Source organism: Sinohyriopsis cumingii, chromosome 13 (assembly GCF_028554795.1).
Source record: "Sinohyriopsis cumingii isolate HCF-2022 chromosome 13, ASM2855479v2, whole genome shotgun sequence".
Lineage (NCBI taxonomy): Eukaryota > Metazoa > Mollusca > Bivalvia > Unionida > Unionidae > Sinohyriopsis > Sinohyriopsis cumingii.
Window position 1 is genome coordinate 52,031,522 of NC_142973.1, and position 13,303 is coordinate 52,044,824.

The 13,303-nt window shown below is 33.5% G+C and overlaps 1 protein-coding gene across 1 annotated transcript in view; it reads right to left on the minus strand.

Annotated features, from left to right (window-relative positions):
- Nucleotides 1–13,303, minus strand: part of LOC149785555 (uncharacterized) — a 59,650-nt gene that overhangs the window by 30,705 nt on the left and 15,642 nt on the right. The window contains exons 6-7 of the mRNA XM_089979906.1: nt 10,570–10,689; nt 1,981–2,193 (exon numbers count right to left, since the gene is read on the minus strand). Of these exons, the coding sequence (XP_089836032.1) occupies nt 1,981–2,193; nt 10,570–10,689 (333 nt within the window). The remainder of the gene's footprint in view (nt 1–1,980; nt 2,194–10,569; nt 10,690–13,303) is intronic.

Here is a 13,303-nt window from a genome sequence, read left to right on the forward strand (position 1 = left end):
TTTGAAACCTTCTTAAATGTCTGAAAAACTACTGAAACTTCAGTAAAATACTATATAATGATCAAAATTTTAGTGAAAACTCATAAAAGTTTTAGTCAATTTTTTTGTGAAACCTCACAAATATTTTAGTGAAATTTTAGTGATATCTCACCACAATTTCAATGAAAGTTTTGGTCAAAATATTTGTGAAATCCACTAAACTTTTCAGTGAAATGTAAAGGCTTAAGTGATGCCATCATGGATTAGGTTTTGTATGCACTTTATGATAGAGTGTTTTGACCTACAACCTACGCGCGATCGTTATTACGTTGTGCATGATATGAAAGAACTTTTTGATAATATAAACATCACTCGTATTATCGAGTTCTTGAAAGCCGTAAATATTTACTCTAAACTCTGACTTTTATGCTATCACCTTGTGCAGTTTTATGCAATATACATTCCGTCCCATTTTAATACCTATTCATCTTTTTTACATCTCCCGTTGATCGGGAAGCTTTATTTTGCACCGTTACCATCTTACCGTTTTTAATTTCAACCATTTGTTCTTTTATATCGCTGGTCGATGTAGAACCTTTTATAAGTTTTAAAAGATTATACAAGTAACACTTTGTTTGGCGCTAAATAGCCTAAGAGTGCTGATGCGCCGTTAAAAAAAAACAATCAAACAATCAATCATTGTATGCAAGAAAGAAAATGAAGACAAGAAAAACCAAAATTTTATTTGATAATGTCTCACAAAATAATCCATTTTAAAAATTATTGTGAATATTTATCTTTGATTCCCAATAATGTCTAAGAATCATTAGGCAGTTTAATAGAAATCTGAAGATTTTTTATGGTTTAGGCAGAAAGTGCTTTTAAAAAAAAATGTCTGAAATCCGCCTTAAGTATGCCTGGAAAATTTCATACGGGATGAACTATTACCAAATTTCATATGAACTATTTACAAATTTCATATGGACCATTTACAAATTCCATATGGATTATACACAAATTCCATATGGAATTTTAATTTTATTCCATATGGACAACCTACAGATCTAAAGGACTAATTTGCATATTCCATGAGATTTTCCATATGGAGTATGTAAGGAATCCATAAAATTTCCATATGGATACACAGAAATCCATAAGAGTGGTTCAACTAGAGAATAAAAATGTCCATATGGATATTTCTGTAAAAGTATGTATGGATTCCATATCCAATCCATGTGGAAAATTTCATACGGGAAATGGTTTAGACAAGACAAAACCCATAAAGTCAAATCAATGTCTAAAAGACAATGGTCACACCAATCCATCTGAATATGTCAAAAATACACAGAATTAAGATTCAAGTTTCTGCCAGTTTACTAGTACAAATACCCATCATATGAAATGATTTCGTAATAAATCTGATGAGATAATCAGAAAAGAGCACAGTTTCCATATTTTTGCCTTCAAACTAATGAAATATACCATACAAATTCTTACATTATATATATATATATATATATATATATATATATATATATATATATATATATATATATATATATATATATATATTTTCTGTCATCCATATATGATTATATGACTTATCACCATAATGTAGACTTACAATATCATGTTTCTCCACCCCATCTATTTTCTTCATTGTACAATCATATACTGGGTCCATGGTCTTATCCAAAAAACAACAGAGTTCTTTCACTTTATCGCTATTGCAAGAGTAATATTAATCCATTCAAGCTGGTAATGTATCATCTAAACCTATAGTTTTGCAACCAACTAAATCTGCATTCTTGTATAGTTTGCAGATATAAGTAACATTTTTTAAAACTGATTTGTCTCAATACAGCATGGTTCAATGCAAATTATGAAAGCACAATTTGGACACAATTCATCACTGTGTACTTTCATCCAATATCAAAATGAGAGTTTGAAATTGAAACTTAATGATTTCTACACTACATATCTACATTATCAAAAACATACCCCATTTATAGGTTAGCAATGAAGTTGTGATTTCCATTTTCTCAAGTCTCACGTATATCATATAACTGCAGATATCCAGTTCAAAGCTTGCCTGCAAAGATCTCTGAAGAATGGGCACATCAACACAGCATGACAAATCTGCACAATTGTCTGACATATGGCATGACACTGAGTTAGGAAGAGCAGAGTAGACTTGTATCCCCTTGCTACAATCTGAATAAAAAACATAAACCAACATGTTTTAAAGCCATAAATTAAAAATTTATGCCATCATATATCTATGGTATGAAATGTTTCTGCTGACTCTGTAACACTTGACATGCAACTACATCATTAGATTTTAAATTAGTCAAAATTAGATGCTTTGACTTAAAAAAAAACAACAACTCATTAATACAATTTGAAAATAAAAGTTAAAAATGACACATTTGACAAATTCAGACTTTTTTATCCACAGCAACAGAATATAAACTCAACTCTTCTTTGAATAATGAATCTGGTCTCAATCCAGTAATCCCATCACAACATATTTGCCACTGTAAAGACATGATCACTTTTTGAACTGGCATGCCCTCATCTCTTCATGAAGAAAGACAATGATACACCTCTTCATGTAAGAGATCCAAAGAAGGTCCATGGAATCATCCTGGAACATTCTTAGTGAGTGTTCATCTCAAAGTTACCTATCTTATTAACACTATTTTAAGATGTTAAAAACTCTATTTTCTTTGATATGGAAGGCTTCACATTCTCACAAGAATAGCATCATGTACAATGTTATACTATTGCTATTTTTTACATCTTACTTACCTGAAAAGATTTACTTAGACAAACTTCTTATTTGGATTCATAAACATACCTTAATATTTTATTAATGGAACACTGCAAGCTTGTTACCTAGTGTACTAACCACCACATCTCCCTCTCACACACACACACACTTCCCCACAAGCACCTGATATCATCAATGGTGTGTACTTGATCACATCAACCAGACACATGATCATTAGAAATTGAAAACTGATCAAATCCGGGGGGGGGGGGGGGGGGCCTGAAGCTCCGGATAATGGCAATGTCAAGATCAGATGAAACAGGCAACTTGAGTGTTTAAGACTATCACTGAACACAGATCTCAAGATCAATTTTTTTTACTGTCATGTATGCCAATTCCCTTAATTTTCCCCACTTCAACAAATTTATTCTATTGAGAATTGACTTTACTCAGAAAGTTATTTATTTCAAATCATTTCTTCCTTCTCTGCAAGAGTGGCAAGGAATGAGAATGACATAGAATAATTAACAAGCACGTTTCTTGATACAAAATGATGGGAAACAAAAGACAAGGCATATATGTGTCCAGCAAATCTTCTAGATAATTAAAAGCTATACCATGAGTAAACTTTTAGCACAAAAAGAATAAATTAAAAATAAAACTCAGTCAACTTAGATACCAAATCTCATAACAAATTTGGATCAAATCCATGGAATCATTTACTGAGCAGAAACAAAAACAGTAATATATGGGATAGATTGTGGTTCAGAAATAAGGGCTGTTCCAGTAAAACATATACCCTATGGGGGAAAGGCACTTTGAGATTCAACAAACCCACACCAGAAGTAATTTTAAAAAATTATGATCCTCCGTCAGATGTGTTTTAATCTAAAAACATTGCCCCCTACAGAAGCATATTTTATTAACATAATTTCTGGCTATGGGTTAGTGGGCAGTAGAAGCGATTTTAATATTAGGTTGGGGACAGAAGCTATCTGAATGATAGCTGGCTGGAGGTAATCTGCTGAATTCTTATAGATCATATAATCTACTGCACATTTTTATTTGTATTCATTCATTAAATCAATCTTTTGTCATTTTGTTTGTTTGTCTGTCAGCCAAGTATGTCTCTGATACTGTGAAATCACAAATTTTCATGGTGGCTTATTATTTGTAGATGTCATTGATCAGTCCCTTAATACCTACTTATTTGACATCCATGAATACAGATTTTATTATAGATATTTCTATTCTAATACAGAAATCATGAATTTGTATCCTTACTAAACTCTGTTTCCTAAAGTGATCACTATGTCTTGCTATTTTTCTTTTTTTTCTCAGGCATACTGCTTTTGATTAGAATAATAGTTAAATCTTGTATATCTTTAAATGTGTGGTCAGATTCTATGATTCCTTATCATTTTTTTCAATAAATGTTTTGGTAAACTTATAATACACGATTTGTCAGAAAAAACACCATTGATGCCTGTGCAAGTGATGTTGCATTATTGGTCTGCATTTACATTATATCATTTCTTGTAAGAACATCTTTTTCAGTAAACAATATCTTATTTTTATACCTTGTTGCAAGACTAATATAATGTTATAAAAAAAATATAGCAAGTCAGATATTTTTATATCATAAGTTAGATTTTAAAAAATGGATGAAAGTCCAAGAAGCATTTTTCCCAGAGTACTTATAAAATCAATGTCATTGCAGTTAACTGTATTGTCAACAGCATCATCATCACTGATGGCCTAGCAGTAACATTCTGCACTTTCAATCCAGTTGTCACAGGTTCCATCTCCCATTTCTAGTCTTTCATATGAGACTTGTACCTACGGCCTGAGGGGCTTTCATGGCAGAGTGGTATAAAATGCTTGTCTTGTGATACAGATCTGAGGGGCTTCCATGGCAGTGGTACAAGATGCTTGTCATGTGATTACTTGCCTCCAATGTGTAAATGAGAATGTTGCCAGTTACTTGTGGAAGGTCAGTGGTTCTACATAAGTGGTGTTTGGTGTCTCAAAAGGACTTGGATTTTCTTCAGTAGTAAAACTGGCTGTCATATATAGATTCTCTTCATCTGAAAATGGTGTAAAGGCCACAATGATCTACCAAAACCAGAGATCTCATGTCTAAAAGACTTCGGCTTTTAAAGTTAAATGTCAAATCAACAGTGGCTCCATGTGCCCAAGTGTACTAAGATGCTTGCTTTTACATCACTTGCACATCTCACCAAGTGAGTTTGTGTCACAGATCAACCAATACAGGTTGTAGTCTTTAGGGCTTCTTCCTCAACCTCATATAATATTGTTAAAAAATCCTCACAAAAAAACAAACCAAACTAAATCAACAAACTAATCAACTGTGGCAACAGTAGCAATGGTACTAGTCAATCATTTTTGCTACAGCTGTATGAGTTTATAGTTTTTGACTCGAGTAATTTTTATAGACCTTTGAATATCATCACCTATGCATTTCTGACAGTTACCTTAAAGGCATCATCAGTTGGTACAAATGGATTTTTCATGGTAAGCATATGAGATGGAAAAGTCTTGAGCAATCATGCATCACGCACTGCCGAAAAGTTTACATTTTAGCTCACTTGAAGTTTCTCCAACAATGTCCATTGTTTCAACTAGAACTGTTATAACTTATTCAAGCTGTATTCACCGATACCTGGAGATATGCATCTGTAATAAATATTTGTAACAACGTATGAGAATGCATCAATGTTTTTCAATGATGCATTTGAACTGAGCAACAACCACAATCACCAAACCAAGAAATAAAATTATTCACATCTCTCAGGCAGAAGTAGTGTATAATCATAATCTGCCAAAAGATTTTTAAATTTTTAAATTTGCCAAATATTTTTCCAACCATACTGGTTCAGTGGACATATCACCAGAATGGAGAGAAACAGACCAGAAGGTTAAAATCGATTTGATACATCTTTTAAGTTGCTAAATTGATACTGGTTTAGTTAACTGTACACCCTTTATTGTCTTCCTTTTAATGAAATTTCTTACTGAAGCTGAGAAAATATTGTTGCACATATAAAAAAGAGGCACACTTCTGCTCATTATTGTTTTTATTATACTTCTCCAATCCAGCCTGTTCTTATGATCTTGTCCCCCCACATACTGTGTCTTGTTTATGATATGTATCTAAATTTCACACTTACTTTTCTTACTACTATACAACTATTCTGTCAATATGCATATCAATGTGAAATGCAACAGGGAGACTAAATCCAAGATTGAAAACCTCTATATTTCTGGATGTATTCTGCTTGGATTCCATATTTTTTCACAAAACTCAAGAGTTAAGGACTCTCTGTAGTAATTCAGTTCCCACTGCAAACCTGTGCAAACACCATGATATTAAAATTCAGTAACTTAAAATTTCGAGTGCTCATGATCAAATTTTTATAAGTATAGATACATCTATGATGACAGGTTTTGTGAAAAGAAAACCATAAGAAGGCCGCACCATTTTCTGGATCTATACAAATCTGAAATGTGTGCTTTCAATACTGCACCAAAGAGTCAGCTGCTGATTTCAGTAATGCACTGGTACCAGTAAGACTAAAGGAAATGGTAAAAAAAAAAAGATTCAGGATGAACAAATTAGTAGTGTAGTAAAGAATCCATATATCAGAATGACATAAAGTATTTTTTCATCATTAGTTAATGACACTGCTGAAAAATGTAGTGTACTAGATAACAGACTTTTTTAGTTATCCAGTTTGTAATACAAATACCAAATGATGGCTTGGAACCAAGTGCCAAAATGTCTGCAGAAAATACCACCATGGTCAAAATATACACAGGAAGAACCGAACACAAACAGGACAAATTTTATTCATCATGCTTTGAGTTTACACAGATCAGTCAGTCTCTTATGTTTACTGTCATTTAATTTTTGCACATAGAGAGCATGTACTTCATTTGGTCATACATCTGCATGATATAAAAGCTTGTCTCTTTATTCTTTTGTTGCTATAGTGGTTCTGCCACTAGAGATCTACACACACTTAATTATGGTGTATGGGGATTCTCTGATGTTCCTTATGAGAATTAATCTGTTAATTGTTTCTGAATTTAATATGATCCTCCTCTTTGTATGAATATTATTCTGTGCTGTGAACTTCTGTCATTGCCTGCTGTCTGAAACACATATGCATAACTAGCTTGAACAAGTTACTGTTCTTTATGGCTGTGCAATTGTCAACATCTCAAAGGTATGGCCCCATGGGTATTCTCTCTTGGATATCTCTGTCCCAAAAAGAAAATTTTTAAACCAAAGGTCTCGTTAGGATTTTAAAACTAAGAGTCTATGGCGCCCATTTTGGTAAAAATATGAGTCCCACCAGCAAAAGGTGCATTCCACTCCCAGAAAACTATGCAAATTATAAGAACTACTGGTTGCTAGAGCTGAATTTCTACATTCAGTATAACACTGCAATAGCTCTTGTTTGTCCATCAGAGTTAGTCTGAATGTTTTTGAGCCAAGGAAGGTCTTATTCAAAGCACTAAGCTAGGCATCACACACTTTCTTACACTTGGCTATTGTCCCATCCAAACTATCAGTTCTAGCAACTTTAGCACTCTCCTGAATTTCATTACAATCTTCGTTAGTTTGCTGTCGAACCCCAAAATACTTATTGAAGTCCAAGTCTCTACATGTCATGATTCCAAGGTCACGTGCACTGCTTATTCTGTTACACTTGGAAATGAACAAAACAATGAAAGCTAAAATTGTATATTTGATGTACTGTTATAAATGATCACATGTACATCTCTGGGTCTTTCTGCTTCTGAATTCAAGCACTGTAAATATCAGTAGATTTTTCCCACCCAGCTGCCAGTCAAAGCCTTTGATCTCGCCGCTTAGCTATTGCAGCATGTTCTTCTGATGTACTGTTATAATGGTGATGACTTGGGGGGGGGGGGGGGCTGTCAGCCACTAAATTCTGTCATTGTAAATATCAGCACAGCTAACTGATCAACACGTTTTCCCACTATGCAGGTGACTGAAGGAGGACTGGCAAGACTTTGAATTTTACCGCCCACCTAAATAAAAAAAATGGCATCCAAATATCTGTGATTATAAGCATTTCCGAGACCTCTGTCAGTTTTCACTAACATGAATTCTGCCAAAGATTCACTTCCTTGAATCAGTGCTTTGCTGCCTCTTATGCAAGATTTTTTGCTTCCATAATGATGTATTAGGGTTTTAAGTTCAACATTCCCATAGTCTGTTTGTTCAGACATGGGTATCTTGAATAAATATAACCGGCATATTGTCCATCCAACACGTACATCAGACTTCTACTCAACCTCAACTTTGGGCTCAAAATCATACACTGGTATTTCCAGTGACATTTTTCCAATGTCCATCAGACCGATATACATGAAATTCATTGTCATCATAGCTATCACCAGCCAGTATTTGCTGACTGAAAACGTCATCTGAGGACAAACCGTGTTGTGATTCAGCCATTTCGTTTTCCTGTGTGGCCCTTATGCGAAACATGCATTTGTAAAACTTCTATGATAAAAGTAAGGCTAAAACTACCATAAAATGCTTGTTCCAGGGCCCAATGAATTGGTCAAATTTAGTTTAACAGCCATTTATGTCGAACTGAAGTATCCAGAGATCTGGATGTCGCATCAAGCATTTTGAGACAGCTGCGGCAGTGCGAATTACGTCGCAAAATGCACTTTAAAGTTAAAAGTTTAATAAAAATTGCATACTGTGCAAAGCACATTTTTTTATATCCCCGACGTTGACATATTTGCTGAACGCGTATCACTGCTTTAAAAGTAAGTGAATTTGTATAAATTACGTGCACTCGCGTGTACTGGCATCATTTTCTGACCCAATGTTTTATTCACGTTAGACTGTAAGGAGGGGGTTAGATGCAATTTTAAATATCTATTCGGTTTTATTTCTTCTGACAACCCCACCAGCGATTTCTCATTTTGTTAACACAACCCACAACAGAAGTGATTTTCCTAACCAACCTTCCACTGTCAGAATCAAAATAATTTGAAACACAACCTCCTACAGAAGTTTTTTGAAGTGCCGTCCCGGGGGGGGTTGGGAAATATGATTTACTGGAACAGCCCTAAGAAGGGGCAGACAAGGTCAACACTGTTTGGTTGGTCCTGTCATTGAATACAGCTGGAGCAAGAGTATCAAATGTTACATTCCTGTTCAGAAATTTCTCATGGATTCCATATGGAATACTTCAGGAACCTGTATGGAAGAGATATGGACTGAAAAACTTGTGGAATCAGACAATTTATTCCATATCAATTCCATAAGTACTTCACAACAAGTGAAAATTCCATATGGAATAAGTTGCAACTTGAATCCATAAGCACTTTTTTCCATATGGAAAGCAGGCTCATGTATTATAGCATCATGGAAAATACTCTCTAATAACCTAAACTATCTGATTCAAATAGAAATATTGGTGGGAGTTAGAGTACATGTATATGTAAGTGTAGCTGATGTGGAAGGATGAATATTTGTGATTGAAATTTCACTGATAGTTTGTCATAAATTCTGTTTATTTTGGGCACAATAACGTCTTTCCACATCTTTCCTTGTTATATTTCTCTTTGAAATTTTGATGTTGCTGTTGTTGTATTTTTGTTTAACTTAAACTGGATTTTACCGCCCTCAAACAAGTTTTCTTGTTTTCCATTTTAAATCAGAATTTCGCCTTTCTTCTGGCCTGAATCTGATTTTCCTTTTTTTAATATCATCTCTGAAACATTTTTTTAATAATGCTCTATCCGGTCACATTCCACAATGAGCTTTCGAATAAGTATTTGTTCCATTTATTCATTTATTATTTAAAAGATGATTGCTGTAAAGTGCTTTCTGATTTGTCAAAATTTTGTACCTGCCCAATGAATCATTGCGTAACGGAAAAGGATGGGAATGAGCATGCTTGCTAAACACGGCGATTTGAATTTTTGAGCAGAATACGAGATTGATTAACCATTTGAAAAATGTGCAGCAATGAGAATAGCTTGAATGCAAAGTCGATGGGAACGTAATTGGTCAGTTTGTATGAAAACTGAATGTCAGGACTAGCATTTTGCTTTTTGTGCCATAAAGAGCTTTCCAGTAGCGGCTAACATGCTAAATAGGACAAGGAATTGAACCAGGATGATTTCAAAGTTATATAACTCAAAACTGATTAACTTCCAGAATGAATTTAAGGAGGGGCAACTTATAGATCACTGGTGGGAATTATTGCCAAATACCCATGTCCCAATAATGTCTAAGAACCATTAGGCAATTTAATAGAACTTTGAAGCAGATTTTGTATGGTTTCGGCATAAAGCACTTAAAAACCTGTCTGAAATCCACTTTCAGCATGCCTGGAAAATTGCATATAGAATTTTATGGACTATTCACAAATTCCATATGGATTATTGCAAATTCCACATGGATTATTGCCAAATTCCATATGGAATTTAAATTTTATTCCATATGAACAACCTACAGATCTCATGTACTAATTTGCATAATCCATGGGATTTTACATACAGAGTACATAAGGAATCCATAACATTTCCATATGGATACACTGAAATCCATAAGAGTGGTTCAGCTTTAGAACAAAAATGTCCATATGGATATGTCTGTAAAAGTATGTATGGATTTCATATCCAATCCATGTGGAAAATTTTGTACGGGTTATAAATAAAATATTAAGTCAGAAAGTCAGATATACTGTTATTCCATCCATTAGTGCTAGGGTGAAAAGGAGAAGCTGATCTGTTACAGGAGTGCTGTAGATAGTTAGCCAATCCCAAATCATTAATCAAATCATCAAGCATGACCTCTGATAGACTGCCTGTACGGTTCAGTGGATGTGAAGACAGCCACGCATTCCAGGTAAATCCTGTCAACAAAGACAAAATTTATATTATGAGTTGTAGTCAAATATGAACTATAGCTCTTGCAATCAATAAGAAACTCTTTATGCATTTAATAATTTTGTCATTCTTCTTTCTTTTTCAGATATAAACTGTATCTGTAATGCAATTCAATTTTGAAAAATGCAATTACCCTAAATGCAATGAGAGAAATGAGCTTTATGATTTAATGATTGAGACAATGCTCCAATGAATACAAATACTTTAAAATGAATGTTATGAAAAAGAAAACAAGATGTCAAGTCTTCTGTTCATTTTTGCCAGTGACAAATTATTATTCCACAGATTTCATTTAGAAACAGATAATTGTGTTCATACTCATTTTCATACGGAACAAAGATACCCTTATTCTGTAAAGACAGTCTTCATATGAGCTAGTAAGTAAAAGATGTACCATTGCCCTTACTATAAAGGAATTTAGTTTCGACCTTAATCTAGGGCGTGAGTGCATGCATGCATGCATAGACAGAAGTAAATTTGTTCTCAAGTTTGTTTGTTATTTTGTTTTATTTGTAGACAATCAAAAAGTACCTCTCTCTTATTCTAGTGACTGTTTTATTGTAAGTATTTTGATACATACTGAAAATTCTTGTAAACATAGATGAGAGACACAAAAAGTTTCTTTTTTGAATCTCTGAAATTCTGAACTGAGAAAATACAGATACTTTTAAAAAATATTGTAAACAATTCTGATGTGTCAGTACTTTATATTTTACTCTATGGTACAAAAACATCAATACTGAAACACTCTATATCCATTACCTCAACAAAACAGAATATCCTTCATTTGGGAAGGTAGATATGTAGGGAGGTATATATCTGGGGCTATTATAGGATACATGAAAATTTCCTGTCAAATTTTTTGTAAAAGTGTGCTGCAAAATTGAGGTTGATATATTTCTATAAATTTAGCAATGTCTGGTAGTAAATTTCACTGCAATGGCTAACTGTAGCCAAGGTTATTATTAACTATAATGTCTAACACATTGTTCCCTTTAATTACTACCAAATATAATACGCTTTATCATAATATAGTTTCAATTACTGAAGATACCAAAAGTGAAACTGGTGATAATAAGCTGCATAATTTATCTTAAACTCTCTTACATCACACATCACAGACATGCTGGCTTGTTGTGATGCTAGACTGGTCTTCATACCTTCTACATAAGAAAAGATGAAGATAATATGGAGCTGTCTCTGGTCTTACCAGTATAATAGACAAATCTAATCAACTGAATGTTTGGACTGACTATACAAATATGTTTATGGCAAACACCAAAATGATCCATACTGCAACCTCTGAATAACAACAACCATCTGCATACTGGATGCATGTTCAAGATGCGAAGCTCTCATTTCACTTAATTTACTCTCAAAATGACAGGATTGATAGCTGACTTTTTGTGATGGCAAGGACTAAATATTCTTTTCAGAGGTTTCAGTAAACAAGGTTTCAGTGTTGGGAATGGAGAATTTTACTGTACTAGTAAGATTCATTTGGCAACTTGTTTCCTTCAGCCTGGTTAAAAAATCATGACAAAATCTTTCATATTAAATTTTTAAGATGTTTCTTCCTTTCTAAATCTGATTTTGTCACCATCTGCTTTGTGCGAAAAAAAGACTATACTACCAATATATATGTTAACAGAGTTCTATTTTATGCTCATCACTATGTAATATAGCCCTCTCATTATTTCCAAGAAACAATATAATCAGGGAAAGAAAAATAAGTTTATAAACATTTAGACTTCTTCTCTAATAGTGATCTTGACCTTTGAGCAAGAGACTTGACAATATAATGGTGAAGTGAAGACTTGGCTAACGTTTCATAAAAATACCTCCAAGAGCTGAAAAGTGGCATGGATAAGAAAACTGACCAATATTAGTTTGTATACTTTACTTAAGTCTGACTCTGAGGCACAAGGTACTGTCAGCTAAGTTACAATTTCATTCAAGTCTCATCATTGATTTAAAAGTGATAGCTGTACATATATGGAGGTCACAGATTATATCTTCCTTGATGTGACCTTGACCATGAGTTATGGGTGTGGATATAGCATGTTACACACTATCAAGTCATAATAATAATAACATACTGTAATATCAATTTTCATGGGGTACCAATTTTCGTGGTTTTCTTTTTTTCCCCTGAACCACGAATTTAAATTCCCAATGACAAATGAGCCATGTAGGATGATGACTCTACCCACCCCCATTTTCTTACAGTGTTTCATTTATAAAGATTAACACAGCTACTAGTGTGTAATAAATCAAGGTCAATACTGTAATCTGGTAATTAAATATTAGCTTTTACATGTATTGTTTTATATTTTATTTTATCCTTTTGAAACGAGAATTATAAATCATTTTATATTGTTTCAATGCACACGTTCAATAAGGTATCTGACAGTCGTAATTTTACACTCACTGCCTTAAACTGATATGTGAAGTAAGAAAGGATAGAGAGAAAATAGAGAAAAAACATAACGTATTCAAACAGTAGTAATACTGAAAAAGAAAGAAAATATAATACAAAATAACAGTATATGAAAATTAAGTTTAATTCTTAGTCAAATC